This window comes from Ascidiella aspersa, chromosome 6 (assembly GCF_963924565.1).
Source record: "Ascidiella aspersa chromosome 6, kaAscAspe10.2, whole genome shotgun sequence".
Taxonomy (NCBI): domain Eukaryota; kingdom Metazoa; phylum Chordata; class Ascidiacea; order Phlebobranchia; family Ascidiidae; genus Ascidiella; species Ascidiella aspersa.
Window position 1 is genome coordinate 5,402,682 of NC_139452.1, and position 20,163 is coordinate 5,422,844.

At 37.6% G+C, this 20,163-nt stretch overlaps 1 protein-coding gene across 1 annotated transcript in view; it reads left to right on the forward strand.

Annotated features, from left to right (window-relative positions):
• Positions 1–20,163, forward strand: part of LOC146139320 (chromatin remodeling protein domino-like) — a 40,484-nt gene that overhangs the window by 18,925 nt on the left and 1,396 nt on the right. Inside the window, exons 34-59 of the mRNA XM_083391077.1 lie at positions 39–195; positions 476–589; positions 923–1,030; positions 1,555–1,615; positions 2,092–2,240; positions 2,923–3,051; positions 5,427–5,462; positions 6,230–6,380; positions 7,003–7,185; positions 7,630–7,757; positions 8,906–9,131; positions 9,547–9,649; positions 10,216–10,363; positions 10,850–11,033; positions 11,483–11,610; positions 12,725–12,923; positions 13,367–13,443; positions 13,881–13,976; positions 15,062–15,151; positions 15,653–15,776; positions 16,390–16,460; positions 17,124–17,201; positions 17,559–17,678; positions 18,254–18,358; positions 19,104–19,214; positions 19,942–20,085. Coding sequence (XP_083247203.1) covers positions 39–195; positions 476–589; positions 923–1,030; positions 1,555–1,615; positions 2,092–2,240; positions 2,923–3,051; positions 5,427–5,462; positions 6,230–6,380; positions 7,003–7,185; positions 7,630–7,757; positions 8,906–9,131; positions 9,547–9,649; positions 10,216–10,363; positions 10,850–11,033; positions 11,483–11,610; positions 12,725–12,923; positions 13,367–13,443; positions 13,881–13,976; positions 15,062–15,151; positions 15,653–15,776; positions 16,390–16,460; positions 17,124–17,201; positions 17,559–17,678; positions 18,254–18,358; positions 19,104–19,214; positions 19,942–20,085 — 3,220 coding nt within the window. The remainder of the gene's footprint in view (positions 1–38; positions 196–475; positions 590–922; positions 1,031–1,554; positions 1,616–2,091; positions 2,241–2,922; positions 3,052–5,426; positions 5,463–6,229; positions 6,381–7,002; positions 7,186–7,629; positions 7,758–8,905; positions 9,132–9,546; positions 9,650–10,215; positions 10,364–10,849; positions 11,034–11,482; positions 11,611–12,724; positions 12,924–13,366; positions 13,444–13,880; positions 13,977–15,061; positions 15,152–15,652; positions 15,777–16,389; positions 16,461–17,123; positions 17,202–17,558; positions 17,679–18,253; positions 18,359–19,103; positions 19,215–19,941; positions 20,086–20,163) is intronic.

Genomic DNA, 20,163 nt, shown 5'->3' on the forward strand with positions numbered 1-20,163 from the left:
TTGATTTTAACATTTTCTTCAAACATTTGCATTTCCAGGTGTCATCGAATCGGCCAAACTAGGGACGTCCACATTTACCGTCTGATCAGTGAACGCACAGTGGAAGAAAACATCCTCAAGAAAGCCAACCAGAAGCGATTGCTTGGCAACCTGGCCATTGAAGGCGGCAGCTTCACAACTGCGTTCTTTAAACACGTAAGTAGAAAAAAATAATGGAGAAATCAAAATGCGCTTGTGTGTTAAAATTTAATTTAAATCTTTAAAGTTGGCCAATGATGACAAACAACTGCCTCAGTCAATCTGAGAATGCATGAAGAATTATCAGACTCAACTGAGGCCAAAAAATGCTTAAACACTACATTTTGATTTAACCACATAGTAATCCAGCAAAGTAAAATACTTCCCACCTTATAGTATACAGACATAATTTGAACTTGGGGAATTTAACAACAATTTTGTTTTAATCTCTTAACAGCAAGCGATCAAGGACTTGTTTGAGGAACCTTCTGGTCTTGAAGATCTTGCCGAAGCCCCACAACAAAGACCCCTCACTGCACGACAGAAAGCAATTGAAGCTGCAAAGTCAGAGGTAAAATAATTAAAGTTGCAGTTGTTGTGAACAGAAAAATCGCTTAATATAAATCATCAACAAAATATTTGTTTTTTCTTTATAAATATCGAATTTTGATTTTGTTATTTCATACAAATTTTATTAAAATATTTTTGAAAAAAATACGGACTTGTATTAGTAGAAACTAACATAAAAATTAATGTATTCCACATATGATGAGAGATTTTGTTTTCTTGCATAATAATGGTGATTTTGACACTTGAATCCTGATGTGGAATTAATAACATACCAAAAAAATACAATTTAAGCCCTTCTAACTTGATGTTTAACAAACTTCTTGATTGTTTCCAGAGCACTGCTGAAGCGAAAAGTGACGACGGCGAGAATTTGGAAGAAGCTTTACTTGAAAGTGAAGACAAGGAAGATGCAAACGCCGCCAAACTGCTCAAGCAAGAACAAGTAAAACATAAACTTACTTTGGATGTTATTTAGTTGTCGCTTGAACTATGCTAAATTTGTTGTCAAGCGTTAAAAACGATTTTTGAGAGTGTTTTAATTTTGTATCTGCTAATAAATATGCATGCTGCTGGTACCAGACATAGTATATTCTGAAAGGAAGTTCTTTCGGCACTAATTTGTTTTATTCGACGTTTCGGATACCTATCCAGGAATTCCCTGATTGAAGGCATCCTGGATAGCTAGCCGAAACGTCTGATAAACCAAATTAGTACCGGAAGAACTTCTTGTATCTGCTAATTGTTTGTCAGCTTTATAACACTAGTAAACTAACCTGTGTAAGTCGTGTCAACTTTTGTTATTATTTCCTAAATTTCATGCCAATGATGTTTTACAAGCATATGTCCGAAAAATTGTGTGGATAAATTTTACTGAGGCATGTTTAGAACAATAGAAAAACAAATCAGACATAGGTAGATTATATTTAAATAATGGGCTTCACCCACTAAATTTCTCCGTTTCACCAGGATGCAGTTCTGGAAGAATTCACCGAAGCTGAAGAAAAATCCGACGCTGAAGAAGAACCAGGTAATAAACGTTATTAAAGGTTAAAATTTGTTGTTCAAAAAATTTCAAGGTGCTTACTGGGTTGCCACAAATTCTTTAAATTCAATTACGTATTTAATAGTCCTTGAAAATACTTTTTCCAAAAGTCTTGATTTTCAGCTTAAGTTATTTGTTTCGAAATTGCCGTTTTAAATAATAATTCAAAAAATATTTTTTGTTGTGTTGACCATAACATTTATTCTGTTTTGTTTTCAAACAATATTCAAAAAAACGTCCAGCAAATACTCTTTTAGGCCTTTAAAACCTAGTTTTTTTAATTTTATTCATTAAATTGTTTGTCAACCCCGTGTTTAGTTGTTGCCAATGATGTTTTACAAGCATATGTCTGAAATTTATTGTGGAAACTGGATTACTGAGGCACACCAACGATTTTTAGTGGATAAATTGATCCGAAAAACACTGTTTTCAAACACTTTTGAACACCTTTACATTCGCAGAAAGCAAGTTCAAGCTTCCGAAAGGCTCGAAGTACGAGGAAGAGTTAAAGACTATATACGACGAACTAAACCCGATTGAAAAGTACGCACTCAACTACCTCGAGCTTACAGCCGTCGAAATGAACGACCTCGAACTGCAAATGGCCGAGGTAAGATCAAACTCAGCTACTTTTGCCGTCTTATTTTTTGTCAACCTTTGCCAATTCAAATTTGGCTTTATTCAACTATTCAACACACAATAAAAAAACATGTGATTTTTTTTATATTCTGTATGTATTGCCCTTGAGGCTTGTCATATGAAATGTAAAATATAGATGGGCACTAGCTAAATAACGTTTTAAACAGTTACCAAGTTTCTGCTTTTTTCACGTGCATATTTGTTAGTCCACTTACCGACTTATTAGATAACTTGGTAATTATGTAAACCACTTTAAAAAGACATTTATGTAGTTTTGTAGCACTCGAAAAACTTCTTACCGCACTATCTTGAATCATTGCAACTTTTGTGTTGTCGTGATGTTATGGTGCTAGAAAAAGACATTTCCGGCATCGTTAGAAGCCAGTTCATCAGTACTGCGTTTCTTAGTGGAATATGTGACAAACGAAATTATGCACTAAAAGAACAAAACTCATTCAAAAACAAACAAAGATGTCAAACGATATCAGTTTAATTTTCAAAACACGTTTCAATGTAGGGTAACCAAAAACATGAAATGTCTGTGCTATATAACAGACTATTCTAAAAAAAGCCCAAATTACATCATAGCAAGTTGTTAAACTCCTTGTTGCCCTGGCCCCACATAACCCGTGTTGTCATGCCAACGTTCACAGGACGTCGTGGAGCAATCGAAGAAGGATTGGCAGCTCCAGCATCTGATCATGCTCAAACAGGAGGAGGAACAAAGGATGGAGGAAGACGAGGATGAGATCTTCTACACGCGGGAGGATGCTGAGAACCAGGTGAGCACTAACAAGAAGAAGGGAGGCAAGAAGAGGAAGAAGGAGCGCGACATCTGCTTCCTGGACATGTCAACTTCATCAGAGTCCGGTGATGAAGAGGAACAGAACACGGAGCCGATGTTTGAACTAGATCGAAGCACTCCGAATCCCAACGATCCAACGCCGTTTGTGAAGAAGCGCAAGCCGCGACAACCGAGGGTTCCGAAGCCGCCTAAGGTGCCAGGAACCAGGGGCAGGGGTCGCGGAAGAGGTCGGGGACGCGGTCGTGGTAAAGCTACCAGCAACATCTCGCGTTTGGACATCCAGGAGAAGCGAATGCGAGCGGAGGAGAGCATGAACAAGTCCTCATCCTTCCAGCGGGATGACCTCCTTTGGACAGAGTACGGCAAGGAAACAGCCGGGTACTTATCGGACGAGAACAGCCCGTACTTTAACAGCGACGAATGGCCGGATAGCGATGAGGAATCCTTGCGTTCTGACAACAACGCGGATTATGAGGACTCTATCAACAGCAGCCGCTTAAGTCCGCCTTTAGATTACCGCCAGTCGCCTCTTTGGAAGGTTGCCCAACGATCTTCCGACCGTATTTACGAGGACAACACTGACTATGGGCCTTGCGAGATCCTGTCCTTCAGTAAATCTGGGCGTCCACGTAAACGCAACACGCGCCTCTGTCAGGATGAATACGAGCTCTTCACCCCAGGATCGGGCTTCTCTGACTCTGTGGTTACCCAGATGCCCCCTCCCCCCGCACTCAGGCCCCCCACCCCGGTTGGATCCAAACCAGTGTACAATATAGTGGTCGAAACGCCGAAATCGCGCCAACAACAAGCTGTTCCACAGCAGCGTATGCAGACGATGTACTCTACTTCAGTAGCTACACAACCGCGCACTATCATTACCTCTTACCCGCAACAACAACCACAGCAACCGACACACAGACAGAGCTACACGGCGCCACAAAGCACCCGCGGAACCGTCTTTCTGCCGTTTTCCTTTGTCCAGGCCAACACACCCGCCGCGTTTGCGCCCAGAGCGCCTGTACCAAGACAACAAACGCGCATGACGCGGCCAATATTCACGGTAGCTCAGCCGATTAACGTGATCCGCCTTGGCAGCTCCCAAACCCGCGTTGCTCAGCCCAAGCCAGCGCCTTTGGTGATCCAAAGAGCCCAGACCACGCAAAGTCAGACCTTGCATTTCATGGCGCACAACGTTAACCCGACCCCGGTGCTAGCTGTCAATCATTCCAACAACCGCACCGTACAGCGACCAAAATCGACCGCGAAAACGAACAATAGAGTCGGGCGTGGCGCCAAAAAGGTCACCCCTATCGCCCCCAACAACCCCAGGGTCAACATATTTGACCTCGACTTTACGGTGCCCGATAACTCGTCGCCTGTGGCCGCGGCTCCGTCTGAAAAAATGGACTTTTCCTTGTTTGATTCCTTGCAGGAGGAATTGAAGTGCGATTTCACGGTGGCCGATAATACGAGCGAGGAAATGATTACTTTGAATCTTGAGCCTGTTAATTTAAGCGACCAAGAGTCATTGGCGCCTGAAAATGAAGAGGAACGAAATGTTTTCGAATCCTTTGAGTCGCTACTTAATTCGTAATTACACTTTATGTTCGTTAGGAGACCTCACTTCTGTAACTAGCACTGCGAAACGTATTTGCGCACTAGTGGCGTTTGTACTTGCATAAAATGCTTAAAATACCCAACATAAACTGCTATTTTTTCTCTCACTTTTCTCGAATATGTTCTATATATTTTTCCGACGAAGTTCTGCCATTTTTGCTTTCGATAACGTCGAAGCAGTTTTCCTTTATTTCACTTAGCCTTACTAGGAAATTCTTGTTCATTTTTGTTGTGTCAATTATTCTGACAAAGTTTATTGTGATTATTGCCTGTGCTTGAAACGCATCGAAATGTGTCGTGTGTGAAAAGTGCATACTTGCAATATATAGTTATTTTCACTTGAAAAACCATGTTGTGACGCTGTTTCAAGTTTGAGTTGTGTTTTAGAGAGTGCATTTTTGGATGGCACAGAAGTATCAGGGCTATATTTAGTAAAATGGGAAACGAGGTTTAAAACTTGAATGCATTATGGCTTCTATTAAATTGTTTAACGTTTTGGTTACATTTAGAACAGCCAGTCCTTCAAAGCCATCCTATAATGCATTCTCGTTTTAAACGTTACTCAAGTTTGAAAGAGTAAGGCTGGACAGAAATTACCAGAGGACGAATTACAGTGTAGTTTTGGCATTGACTTTTGATGATTTAAATTTTCAATCCAACCTTCGATTTCTGTCCATCAGTCACACATTATATGAACTTCAAAAAAACGCTAAAACTTTTCGATTAAATTGCCAGATGTACATCGATGAACTCAGCGGAGAAGTGATGCCGGTAAGTTGCTTCTTCCTGTTGTTAATATATTGTTAAGCAAGTTCGGTGTTAATTAGGCCTTTTCATTTTTGCACCACACACTCGTATTATATGCCTATTGGGTAATTTAAAATGTTTTTTTTTGTTCAAAGTTCATTTAAGAAAAATACATCGTTTGAATGCCGCTTAATTTCTGAAAAGGAGAGGGTTAGTTGCCGGTTCATATATGACCCTTCCTTTTAAACTGTTTACTTACATTTTAATGTTGCCCGCTTTGGATAGCATTCAACTACGATTATATTGAATTTTTTTTTCGAGTTCTCATTTTCGCAGCGTAAAAGTGGGGTAAACTAAGTATATTGTTGCATTTTATCGCAAAAAGTAGTGCGTTTAAATCCAATATTCACATAAAATACTACAAAGAGAATTTTGTATTTTTATATACCCGCATAAAATTTCAAAGGCTGCGTTTTAATGTGATCACTAGGCAGTTACAAAAGCTAATTAAATACACTCTTTGTAACTAAGAAACCCTTTAAAAAAGTTCAAAAAGCGCTTGGCTTGAGCACTTTTTTTGGCAAACCGAACTGTTTTATTGTCTGTTGTACTGCGCGAAATGAGCAAAAATAACTGCGTATTTTGTTTTTGTTTTTACAAAAAATCTAATTTCAAAATTTGTTCGCTGAGTTCTGTTTTCCTTGGCCAATATCAACAATAATATGTTCGAAATTGAAGATGAAATAACTACGCAGGAACTGTAAGCGTAACCTACCGCAATTTCTATCCAGATCTGGCTGCCACCAACTCCTCCACAGGATGATAACGACATCTACATGGACGCTTGCATGTCGCTCCTCTATCTCCCAACTCCGATGACGGAAGATCAACTTCCTCCCATCGCAGTGAAGAGAGAACGGAAGAGGATAAAACACGAGTCCAGTGAGTGATCTTTTAAGCTCCTGAGCAAACTTGAAAAACAGGCAGATTATTTGAAACAAAAGGGGAAAACTAGTTGTGGGTTATTTAAATGGCTTCGATTAGTGTTTTTTTGTTGTAGCTACATCAGTCTCCTAAATTTCTTAAACGATCTTTGAAAATATAGCCTAATTCTGTAACTACACCTGAGAGTTAGTTGATTTCATAGTTTGACTAAATAGTTGAATAAACTGGCTGTGATAATGAAGAATGCGGTTAGACATATTGCGTGGGCCAAACTTTCGTATCACATTGTAACAATTGCATTCACCGGCATATTAAATATCCCTTATTCTTAACTGATATTTTTTTAAAACAGTAACCATGGCTTGGAGTTTCATATCTTTATAGTTGTTTGTTTCATAAGGGTTCGGCCGGTTGAACTTAGAGTTCAATAGTCGGCGAGTAATTACAAAGGCTGTTTGATATATCAAAAGAAAATTATTCCTTGAAAGTTTTTTTAAATAGAGTCACTAAGTCTTTGGAAGGGCAACCCTTGGAAAATATCGCTTCACATTAGAAAGAAAACGCTAGGACGCCATACTTTGGGCAAAGTTAAACTTGAAATATACCAAATCTTGCGTAGATCTCTCTGGTAGCCGTCGCAAGTTCTCCAGGATCGATATCAACGTTCCCAAGTCTCTCTTTAACCACCCGCTCCGCCTTGCTAAGAAGAAGGAGCTGAAACCTCACAAGCTCAAGCAGCAGCAGAAGATGCTCAAGCAGATTCCTGGGCTGCCCGGGACTCCGACCAAACACACACAAGCTGGTAAGGGTTGTGATTGTTCTGGAAAATGTAGTGAGGCAAAGTACACATGTTCTGGGGTTTTAATAGACAATTTTATATATACAAAAAAAATTTTGTTAAGTTTTTTATTTTTGAAAGCTAAACTTACAGAAGAACAAAGTTTTATTTTTTATTATCAAAATGTTTTAAGTCAATCTCACAAAGAACAGATATTCTAAAAATTTAGGTCGATATTTCTAAAAATTTAGGCCTACTGATACTTATTTTTTTTAAAACATTTTAATCAATAATCTATTAAACTAAAACCTTCTTTCTGTATTTTACTTTTTATTTATTTTCATGAAACTTTTCTATAATATTTTTTTATAAATTATCCAAACACCAGAAACAGTATGAATTAAAAAAGGTCATTTAAGGATTTCGTTGGTCCATCTTAGGAACTTACGGTTTTTACTTTTTTTGCAGGAATGCCAGTTTTGCTGACCACTTCTCCCAAGGAAAACGCTTCAGAACTCGGTTCGGTTGGAAAAGCGTCGATCGAGAATGCGGCAAACTCCGAGTGGATTGTGAACGAGGACTGGGCCCTGCTGCAGGTAAATTACCTCAAGTTAATAGGGACAATTCATTGTGCGCGTCGGTGACCAGTAAATGATGGCAAATTAGTATTCATTTCAGCACTGAAAAGTCGTTTTTGTTGAGTTTTAAAAAATAATTTCCCGATGACAACAGGTCTTGATTTATGTTTGGATCCGGCCTAAAAAGCGCTTTATTATATTGGACATGACATAAAAACTGAAATATAAATCAACTTTTTATAGAAAAAAAAGTAACCATGTTTTAAGTTTCAACTTACCCTCGCGGTAAGAGGCTAAGATACCATTAATTAATGTTTTCCAACATAAATGTCTATTATGTTTCAAGAAACTTCTTACTAATCATCGCTATTATTTTTGGTAATGATCGCCACCAAATTCTACACGATCTAATAATTAATATTATTGGCAGTTAATTGTAAACTTGCGCTACGTGGTTGTAGTCTTAGTGGCTAACCGAACCATCCTTTTATAGAAACTTGTATCGCAGTGGTGACTGAAATTCTATCTATCAGCAATAGTACTAATCATTATTTGGTAGTGCTATGTCCGTCATTCTCGGCAGTTGTTTGTGATTTGTACTGTACTACATGGACAATTTCCAACAAGCCTTCTCCATATGTGCCATACAGACACAGTGGAAATGTAAATTGTAATGCATATTGGATAACAAAGCTATTTTTTCGCTAGGCCGTACAACAGGTGCTGGACATACCGTTGTCCCTGGCAACCATGCGATCCAATCTCCAGCAAATAATCTCTGTCGCTGTGTGTGAAATTCTTACACATACTATTATTTCCTGACAGTATGATTTTCTGATCCAAACAAATAATACAAAACTAAAAATTAGTGAAATTTCTACCGCTGGGTGCGTCGCAATCCAACAAACTATTTTGCATTACGCCATGTCTGGCTCCACTCTTTTAGACAAGCTTTGAACTGGCTCTCTACAAGGCTTTTAATTTTAATCTCTATTTAAACCAAATTTTTGGGGCTACTCAGGTGGAAATGGGGCGCCATGTAGAGCAGTATATTGTGGCTCTAGTTGGGTTAGGATCTTGTCATTACCTCTGCTCGATTGCGGGATTATTTTCACTCTTAGGCCACTTAGAAACCAGCCATTGTGACACAAATCTTTTTTCGACAGGCCGTACAGCAGGTGCTTGACATGCCGTTGTCCCTGGCAACCATGATGCCGGCGCACACTCCCAACTGGCACCTAGTAGCCGATGTGGTGAACGCGGTGGGCAGCATATTCCGATCCCCGAAGCAGTGCAAGTTGAGGTTCGAGAGCGTGATCGTGCAAAGGGAGGAGGGCAAACCGACCCTGACCACCATTCCCGAACCCGCCACGCCTAAGAAGAAAATGAAACGTAAAATAAAACGATTGTTTCGCTTTTTTTATTTTTTTTTTGTTAAAACACCACATTTTTAGTTATAGTGTCATGCTGCCGATATGGTTATTAAAAAATACATTTTAATGTGTTTTTTCTTTTTTTCGATTTTCGAGCGTTTTTGTGGTAAAACAAATTTTAAGTACCAAAATTCGTTTTTTTATCCAAACTAATATTTAGGGAAACTCTTAAGTTTTTTGGAAAATTTACTTATTGTCCACTTAAAAACAGCATTTTATACTATTTAACTTTTAAACTCATATTATTCAACATGTAAATTGCGAAACAATGTAATATGGATTTTGTTGTCAGTAGATATTACAACAAGCTGGTAATGTATTTTACAAAAAATATGTGTAATATATTTAAAAAAAATTTTAAACCTTTATTTTAGTTTCCAAACTTCAGTCGAAAACCAAGCTGAGCCGCACACAGAAGACCAACATACTTTTCACAAGCGATTCAAATCAGCAGTTTACCTCTCTCTACTCGAGCAGGTAACACAAGCTTTACGACTCGCGGCTAAACTTTAAACCCTTTAGGAATGGTAAATAGGTAGTATTCGGGGAAAAGTTTGTCTGTGTCATCGTTTCATTTAAGCTTAATAAAGAACCCATTGTTAAAATAGTGGCCACATCATCTAATCGTAAAGTTTACTTAACCATTCGTTTTTGATTGTCGTCTGTGTAAATTGTCTGCTAGAAATTGACTAAACATTATAAATAAATGCTTTGTGAAGAATTCAATTATTCCTTTTTCCGAAAGTTTACAGCATTATGGCTTTGACTCAGTACGCATTAGCTTGACATTCTTTAATGACGAATTGCCGTTTATAAATGTAAAAAAATATTTCAGCAAACTTAAAAGGTTTTAATTGACTTTCCAATCTTCGACAATTTTCTATATTTATTTGTCAAAAGTCTATCAAAGTATGGAGCATAATGGTTGTAGGTGATAGTAAGACGTAATAAGAATACCAAAGCCGATACAGAAGTAGGTATCATTTTGAACGTTTAAACGTTCTTATTACGTCTATCAAAGTAATTCCTGCTGTACACTTAAGATTCGAGGCTTGCAAAACGATCTGCAACAAGCGCAACCCTCCATCCAAGAACTCGAGTGGTAGCGGACAGTTCCAGAGGAATCCAAAGCACACCAACATTCTCCACGACAGCGGCATCACCTACGATAAACCACTTCTGCCCACACAGGTACGTGCTTGCTTTTTTAGATGTTTGTTCTGCTTCTGTTGTGCTTTTGGCATTTTTGCTCTTTGTTTGTTTGTTGAATTTAACTGCTTCTATGCACAATACTTTGGTGCCTAGGAAAGTGGTATTTATTGTAAATTATTTTTGTCTCTTGTCATTTTATTTATTAAAAATGACAGCATGCTCTTTATTGTAGTTTAGGATTTGTTGAATCCCTAGATCCACTTTACATAAATGGCTTTTTGTATTGCTAAAAAATCACTTTTTTTAAGAGCAATCCTATTTATTTTAATAATTAAATGAATTACTTCATATTCGGTAACCGAGTACCCAAACTGACCCATACTCGTTGTTACTCGCCTGATTCGAGTCCTAAGGCAAAACAGTCACTTAGAGTCAATTTTCCAAAAACCGACACATCAAGCCCATTTACATTTGACATAAACGCAGCTGCATCATTTAAAACTCGCCATTGTTGTCGTCATAAAGGTGGCAGCGGCGCGTGCCAAGAAGATCGCCAGCCAGAAGAAGCCAGCAGACCAGCTGAGTGGTGTCTCGCAACCAGCGCAAGCCACGATTGGCGGCAGTGCCTCGGCTGCCATGCCCCAGCAAGTCGGTAACACACTGGTGGTGGCGAACGGGGGACAACTCATCGGAAAAACGTCAATACAAAGTGGGTGTTTTATACAAAACTTGACAAAAAAAGAAAAAAAAAAAATTTGTTGAAAAACAATAAAATAAATTTGTTTAGACTTTATACGATAAATATATTTCTCTCATATTAGCAATACAGTATCTAAAAACATGAAGATGTACAAAGACGTCTATACAAAGTGGGCTACTGAATTGCTTTTTTGTTACTGGTGTTGAGTAGGGTTCAAGCCAACCGAGTAATTAAAACATTTTTAGCAAATAAACGGCCACTAAGCGCGCATTGGTGCAAACAATTCGGAGGTGCTTTTGCTCCTTTAAAAAAATCATTTATTTTTATTTATGATTTACAAAGTCATTTAGGTAAAGTTGCCTAATAAAGTAAGTGTCCTATAACTGAAATTGGCAATTCTTTTTGACACCTGTAATTTACGTGTATTTTGACCTAAAAGTGACGTCATATTTCCGCAGTGAGCACCCCTGGTCTGAGCCAACTCACTGCTTTCCCGTGTATCGTCAACTCCGGCCTGGCAAGGTCACACCAAGGTCAAGCCGCCATGACCATCCCAGCTTCGTCGACAAAAATGCACACTTCCAAAGTAAGTGCGCATGTTTGCTAAGTACCGTGTTTATTCGTTACTTAATAATGACGCGTGTAAAAGCTTTTCAAAACACTTTAAAACATTAAAAAAACGTACGTATTTTCCAGGATTTGCAATACGATTTTTGACCGCGGCAGGCATTTGCCGAACATTTTTAGCACGCTAAACTTTCCGACTATGCTGGACAAGGCTAATATGTTTTTATGGCGGTACTTTCTTACTATTGTAAATATAATTAGCTAAAATCTCATCTGACTTATGTCAATAGTGGTATTTTGATAGTTTTACCTCACAAAACAGCTCGTTAAATACGTACACTATGCACGGATCTGTAATCTAGCTTGATAATGAATTGCAAAGCCAAAAAAGGTCGAGTAGATCGACACCATCTTGATTAAGACGTTTCAATACGAACTTGTACCATCTTTGGGTAATGTGAGTGAAAAGTAATTAAAGCATCACTTATAAAAGTTAGGACGGAATTGTTATCTTGGAATTGTTACCAGATGGTGTCGATCTACTCGACCTTTTTGGCTTTGCAATTCATTATGAAGCTTTTTTTAAATATACATACATAAAATACCATTTTTGAGTAACGGTTTAATAAACATACATTTCGTAACTTTTGTTTTTTTCAGCGCATAGATAAACAACGACCTGTTGCCCCTTTCGTAATGACAATGTTTTTGTCTGATAGTTCACCAACGTTCATGGGTTTTTTCGTAACTCGTTCATTACGAAATGTCTTAAGAATTTGCATTCACCTACGTTTCTCGACGTGCTTTCCCTCTGAGCATGTGTAGTAGCTCAGTTGGTAAAGCGACGGTCCCGGTATGGCCGGAGGTGGTGAGTTCAAACCTCACCACAGGCCAGTTGTTCTAGCCTGCCTTGCGCGCGCGAATATCCCTAATTGATCGACTAATTCGGTTAGTCTGTTAAAGACTTATGGTAGTTGTAATTAATATGTAAGACGTTAACGTTGATCGAAGAACCACTTCAGGGCTAGATAGCAGTTGTTCTACAGTACACGTATGTCTATTCTACATTCATCGTTCATCACCTACTTAACTGTTGTTTTATTTTAAATTAAAAAAATCCATTTTTTTCTCAGGCCTCATCAGCCTCCCTTACCCTACGGACCATCTCGGGCAACAGCGCCCCCCAGCTGCAGATCCGCCAGCCGGCCGGCACCCCGCTACCCCCCATGTCCATCACTTTTGCCGGGGGCCACGCGCCCATGGTTACCATAACGACGGCGATTGCTGGGGCCAGCGCCACCCTCACCCGACCCATCACTTACCCACCTAGAGGTGCGACTTTTAATAGCTTAGTGTTAGTTTTTCTTGTTTGTTTTTTATCGATTTACTTGCTTTTGGTGAAGCTCTGACAAAAAAATGGACCGAGGGGCGCGACCTGTCTTTCTGTAATTTTCTCTATCTTCCACGTTTAAAGTTTTATCTATTTTGCGTTTGGGTTGTTTTTGGGCGTTTCTTAAGTATGACTAATTTTAGAATATTTTAAACAAAAAGAGTCTACTGGAAATGACCCCCTAGCAGGTATTTGTGGTCGGTAGACAAAGTTCCGTTTGTTGAGTTTTCTAAGGTAATTAGATGGCACTGTATATAGACGAATTGTATTGAATTCTCAACAAGCTTTAAAAGTTTCAATACAATTAGTCTTTATTTAGTGCCACCTGATTCCGTTATTTAGAATTAGGCAAATACGGCTATTTACAAAGTTTTTTTTTTCTAAGGAACCGGTCAAGTTCAAAAATTCACCCAACAACAGATCCGTCAAGTCGCCAAACAGACAACTCCTGTAAAGCAACAGGTAAGAGTCTTACTTAAAGATACCTGCACATCGCGATGTTTAGTCGTGCTATATGATAAACTGCTTGTTATGTTTTTTTGGTTGCTAAGCCAAGGAACACATAACGATATATAGAACCACTTCCATCTTTAAATAGGACTTTTCTTGTGATAAAACTATACGAGCAAATTTATAAATGCTACTACTTTACTAAACACAATTGAAAAACAAAACCAACTCCCTAGATCATTTATTTACCTTTTTTAGTATGCATTTTCCGCGCTACCCCAACTTTTTAAAATACATAAAAATAAGTTGTTTTAAGAAGTTTGCATAGAGTACAGTAACTATACCTGTTTTGTATCAATAACACATCCAACCATTCCGCCAAATCAGTCTGTACCTTCAATCAATATTCTCTAAACGGTAAGCAAAATCGAAAAGCCTGTTGTTTTTAGATGAAGCAACTTCGAGTTACTCAGCAACAGCCACAACAAGATATCACAGGAACGATTGTGTCTGGCCCAAACACGGTATTCGGAAAGAAACTACAGGTAAAACTGACGTTGAGCTATAATTTCATTTTTTGGTTGTACGCACCTTGCTCAAGCGATTAAGGCTATCGGATATCCGAGTCCCGCGTGCGCATATGCAATACCAAATCGAGACCTATAAGGGCGCACACTGTAAATCGTATGGATGGAAAGCATATAGTAAAATATTTTCCACCCGTTAGTAGAATTCTGGGAGGTTTGATCCACCCCACTTTTGGTAAATCGGTAAAATACAGGCTGTTAAGTCGGAGCCGCACTTGGGACTCGGATGAATCAGCGAAAATAAAACGAACTCGACTTTGTTATTTCGGTTGGAGTCTGACTCTGGTTGTTTATAACAGAATACTTCGCAGCCTTACATAAAATGCTCGGCCATTTAAAGATAATGAAATTATTTTTTCAATGAAAACTGAACTGTTTGCGGGGTTGCATCAAACTACCTGAAACTGTACAACGTTGACAAGAAATCACTTGCTGTGCTTTGAAATGCAAAATGATGATTTTTTTCACATTCATCTGAAAATAAATGACGAGAATTGTATTAGCTCTATCTGATTGTATTTTGAAGCACAAACAGTCAAAACAATCCGGTATGCAGTAAACAACAGCATAGGCTCGGGGCTTGATGGAGTTTCGCAATACCAAATTCGAAACCAATACTGCCGCACACTGAGTCGTATAGGTGGAATAACATGTGGCGGAATATTTTCCATCCTTTGGTGGAATTATGGGTTGGTGAACTATGTGACACGATGAGTGGATTACTGTATCCACCATCCACTATATTTTAGTACGTAAATAGTGGAATGCAGGCTGTTTAGTCGAACCCGGATGTTTTTAATCAATTAACAGCCTTAAATAGAAGCATTTTATGTCTGTTAAATTTATGTAAACGCTCCTTTAATTCAGGTAAAAGATTTTTAATTTTTTAGCTTATATACCTAATGCATCATGGGCGCTTAATCTGCTTTCAAACAAAAGTATAAATTATCCACAATATGTTGTTTCACCAACTGTGTATAATCACCAACAGTTCTAAAGCTTGGCCAATAAATCAAATATCTAAAAGCAAGTCAATTTTTCAGGTTGCTAAAATGACCAAGGCCTTTACTCCACAAGAACTTGAGTCGTTGATGAAACAAAGGAGTAAGACGATTCCACAGCGGACTTCGCAGGTAACTTGCAACGTAAAACACTGGCTTCGTTTCTAAACTATCAATTGGCCATTTTTCTCTTTTTATTCTACGGTAAATGGTTAAGGTTTTTTTCTTAGCGGTTACAGTCCGATATGCCCAATGCCCATGTCGGTCTGATTTTTGTTTCTAAGTACGCTTTTGTGTGCTTTTCAGTTAAAGAAGAACAAACTTGGGTATTAGATGTAGAATGACCTAATATTAAAGCTTGTTTTTAGTTTTTACCTTTCTTGCGCAATTGAGATGCCCGGTACTATTAGTTTTTATTGAACAAAAGTTTTAATAAACTTATAAATTTAATTAAAATTCCAGTTTTAATTAAAAAGAACAAATCTATCTACATCAAAAAGCAATTTTATTTTGTTCTTATTTAACATCCAATGTACAAATTTTGTTTTACGAAAATCCAGCAATCGTATGAATATGGTGCAGTACGCCAGTTCTAAGGAGTGCAAAAAGCAAACCTGATGTATTTTGTTGCAGGTTCAAATTCCCATCCAAGCCCAAGTGCAAGCTCAGCATGTTCGCACCTTAGCCGCTCAACAAGCAAACGAACCGATAACAACAAGCAAGCCACTGCCTATCACCGTTCCTGTCAGCAGCCTTGGTAAGACAGTCAAACGTTTATCAGAAACTGGGTTTTGAGCTGTTTGCGCTGTTACATCTAACTACCCAAAACCGTACAACGTGGTTTCTGGCAGACAAAGAAATCATTTCAAATTTGAAAAGCAAAGTGATGATTTTTAGGCAATAATCTGAAAATTAATGACGAGAATCATATAATCTCTATCTTTAACTGTAATAGTGTAATAAACAATATGACAGCTTAATATAATTTAAGCTATACAGAAGTAGATACCATTTTGAACGTTTTGAATAACCTTTATTAATTTTTTAACATTTCGTTCAAAGTGCTACCTACTTTTGTGTGAGCTTCGACATTCTTACTACGTCTTAAACTACATTCCTAACCATTATGCTGCAAAATATTTCGAAGCTGTTTAATTAGATCAAGGGTCGCCAACCTTTTAAATTTTTAGGGCTTCTTCACGAGTAGCGATCCATACTAAGGCAACCCAGTTCGATACACCCTTCTAAAAAAACAAGTTTGTAAATTAGTATAAACGATTAAAGATTACACCCTTTTTTTACACTAACAAACGTTCCCAACTAATACATTAAAGCCTACTTTCTCGGCTAACTTCTGTTGTTGTGTCCAGCTTTGAACCTTTCCGAGTTCAACGTCACAAGTTCGTCACAAGCCAAGCAGATGATCGTCAGTGGTGGGCAGGTGTGTGCATTTCCTAAAACATTACTTTATCTTTTAACTTTATTTCGGGTTCATTGTCAAACATCAGTGTTGGAAACAAGTCGTTTTCAATAGACTTAAGTCCAAGTCAAGTCCTAGTCAGAGCAATTCAACTTCAAGTCAAGTCTTTCACAAAAATGATAGTTAAATTATTAAAACTCCGATTATGAAGCCTAGTAAAGTATATCATAAACGCAACGTATAGATATCAAACTATTTTATGTGAAAATACTAAGATGAATACCAAATTACAAAATATGATCACTGAAAAACTTAGTTTTAACCAAAGTCATTTGTCCGAAAGTCTGCAGTAATTGGTTCAAAATTCCCAAGTCATGTCAAGTATTACACAATTGTCAACAGCAATTCAACTTTTTTTTGTGTGTTGGTTTCTAACATTATTTTGATTTTTCATATAAATTTTAAATCATCTTAAAAGAATCAGAAATATTTATAAAAACTTCGTATCTTTTTTAACAGCTGCTGATGCCTCTCTTGGCATAAGTGCTGTGCTCTGTTCATTAAGTTTAATTAAAGTATACTGAAAGCTTTTACATTTTTTATTGGATCTTATGATATGTAAAAGTTGAGGGATCTATGATACAGCGCCTTGTAGTTCCATTAGACACACAACTGTTTTTGCAGGCCTCCCTAAGCGCCCCTCCACAACTTTTGCTCCAGCAGCAATTCCTCAAGCAACATCAGCAACAACAACCAAGACATGTATGACACTTTTTCGTAATGCACATAGATTGTACCAAATTTTTATTTCACAATTTTAGTGCTATTATTTTTGTCACAAGTTTTCTGTTAGCAATGCCCGAAGCCCCCAACTTGCTGCATAATCGAATCTAATATTTTTTCCCAGCCTGAAATAACTACTGTATTTCCATTATGATCAAAATGTTTCTATGAGGATACCATAAAATCTCTAAAATGTTTAATTTTTTATCGTCTTATGCCAATCAATTTTTTAAGGTAAATTGCATACCGTAAAATTTTAACTAGCTTAGTTGTCGACTTGTCGTCCTAGATTAATTACAAAAAAGTTAAAAGATTTTAACAATAAATGGTCCACAGGTGATAGCAACCAAGCAATTAGTGCCAACTGGAACCACAACCGTCCGAATGACCCCACAGATCCAGGCGCACGTGCTCCAACATTTGGTGGCCCAACAGTCGAAGCAAAGGCGGCCCAAGGTAAAACTTAACCGGACAAAAATTTGACAAACGATTACGTATGTTGGTTTAGTAGACAAATTCATAGGCGGACCAATTTTCGCATTATAGGTTTTGATCTGGCGCTTAAACTAAGTATCTTCGCACTTTCCTTAGCTAATCAAGGACTTGCTGAAATGCTATGAAACTTTGAAGATACTGTGATTTAATAATTAATTATAATAAAAACTGGTTTTGATATACTTGCGAGGTTACATCAAAGCAACCGAAACCGTAAAACGTTGACAAAAAATTACCTTCCTGTGCTTTAAAATGCAAAATGATGATTTTTTTCGCATTCATCTGAAAATTAATGATGAGAATTGTATTAGCTCTATCTGATTGTATTTTGAAGCACAAACAGTCAAAACAAACCGCTATTCAGTAAAGAACAACATAGGCTTTTTATAATTATTAATAATTGATAATTGTGTTGTTTTGCAAATGTGCAAAATATGGCTTTCTACATCTTTTAACGGTAAAACATTAGACAAAACGGTACTATTATGATTTGTAACCATTAAACTTGAACATACGATTTCCCATTATATTTTCAGACGCAGCAGCCAGTGACCTTAACTGTGACTAAGCTTCTTCAAACTCCTTCAACCCGACCAACCAACACAGCCCTTCGGCACACTCTAGTGCCACAAGGCACTCAGGTTTGTGGAAAATGTTTAGTGTGTTTATTTGGGCAAAGCTTTTGAATGTCGTCCTTGCAATTGGTTGTTACAAATCCAGATTAAACTTTGAAGGTCCGATATAACATGTTTTGTTCTGTATTCTTGAGGAAAAAGTACGGCCATATTGTCTGAACATTTATTTTTTCTTACTCTGGTATAAACCCTAGATTCCACGGTTATTTGTGCAACTTTAATTACTGTAGTACAACAGATTAACCTGTAAATTTCGTAAATAATAAAATAACAGCCACTATGCAAATTTAAACTGTGGTGGTTTTGACACTTGGTAGCGAGATCAGCAAATTCCATTGGTGGCGAGCTCGAGTAACCGAATTGCAGATAAAAAAAAATGTGGAAAAATATGTATTATCCCATTACTAGTATGTACCCTTTAAAATAAAAGAGGCAAAAATACAAATAATATAGTCACTACAAAAGAAATACGGGACCTTTATTTGTCCTTGCTGAAGAAGGTGTGTCTGAACAATCAAATCTGAAAACAGCAAGGATATCTAAGGACACCGCGTAGGGTTACACACCCTTTAATGCCGGCCCAACTGTGGAATCCATACTCATTATTGAAAAGAGTTTGTTTTTCGGATAATTTACACACCGCATCCCTTGAAATAGTCTTTAAAAGACACCGAAACTAAAAAATCCCAAAAAGCAGAGTTAAAATATGCCAGAGTTTCCGTTTTACCGACTTGTTCTTTCCCGTTTGCAGCAAATCTCCCAGATGCCGATCGCATCGAGTTCGTCGAACATCGCAACTTCAGGCCTCGTGCAACAACAACGTCTCATGCCACCGCAACTACAGCAGATACAAGCGACCAGGGTGAGAGTCCACTGCCCTCCAGTTTAAAGCTGTGTCGTTTGCTTGCCAGTGTTGAAATTGCAGGGTTGCAACAAACAACGTCTTCGAATACTTTTGAATTGATTACGTATTGTTTGAAAACAAGAAGTCTTAGAAAACCGTGTATTTTTTATCCATCCTTTAGTAGTCTTTGCACTTGTTTTGCTTATGTTTTGCTTAGTATACAGTAGGTTATTTGTTTAAAAAGTGCCGATGAAAAAACATTTTTCATATATTTTTGATTGTATTGACCATGGCGATCCAATTTTAGGTATTTAAACGCTATATACTTATATTTCAAAAGTAAATGATTTTTTTCATAAGATTGTGTGATAACCCTGTGTTAGTTACTAACTTATTATAGGATTAATAAATAAGCCACAAGATGAAGGGCAAATGCTGAGAATGAATTCTTCTTTAATTGTGGTTTATTTGCTAAACATTAAGCTTCTAATTTTAACTGAATACAATCTGTATGCAGCGTTGCTAAATAAAGACCTGATTTGGTGACAAGATTATAAAAAATATGAAAAATGGACCATATTTATATAGTACGCTAGACTGTTGTTACCAAAATGGACAATCCTGTATTTCTAACTGGGATAAATTTTCATCTCCGATTTTCGTCGTTTAATCAATTTTATTAAAATAAAATTTTTGACTGCTAAAAAAAAACAAAAAATTAAATCGACTTTTTTTTCATTTTCAGGGTCGCCTTCACACGATCCCAACGACTCAAGCGCAGCAGATGATTGTTGCGTCAGCGCCCGTAACAATGCAGAGACAATCGGTGGTCGCCATTAGCAACCAATCGCCCGCGATGCAAGTTCACCCGCAGATTGTTTCACAGCAGGTAAAATTCCAATCGAAATTTTTCAACATTTTAAAAGGCATATTGACATACGTTTTTCAATGTTTTTTCTTTACTTGG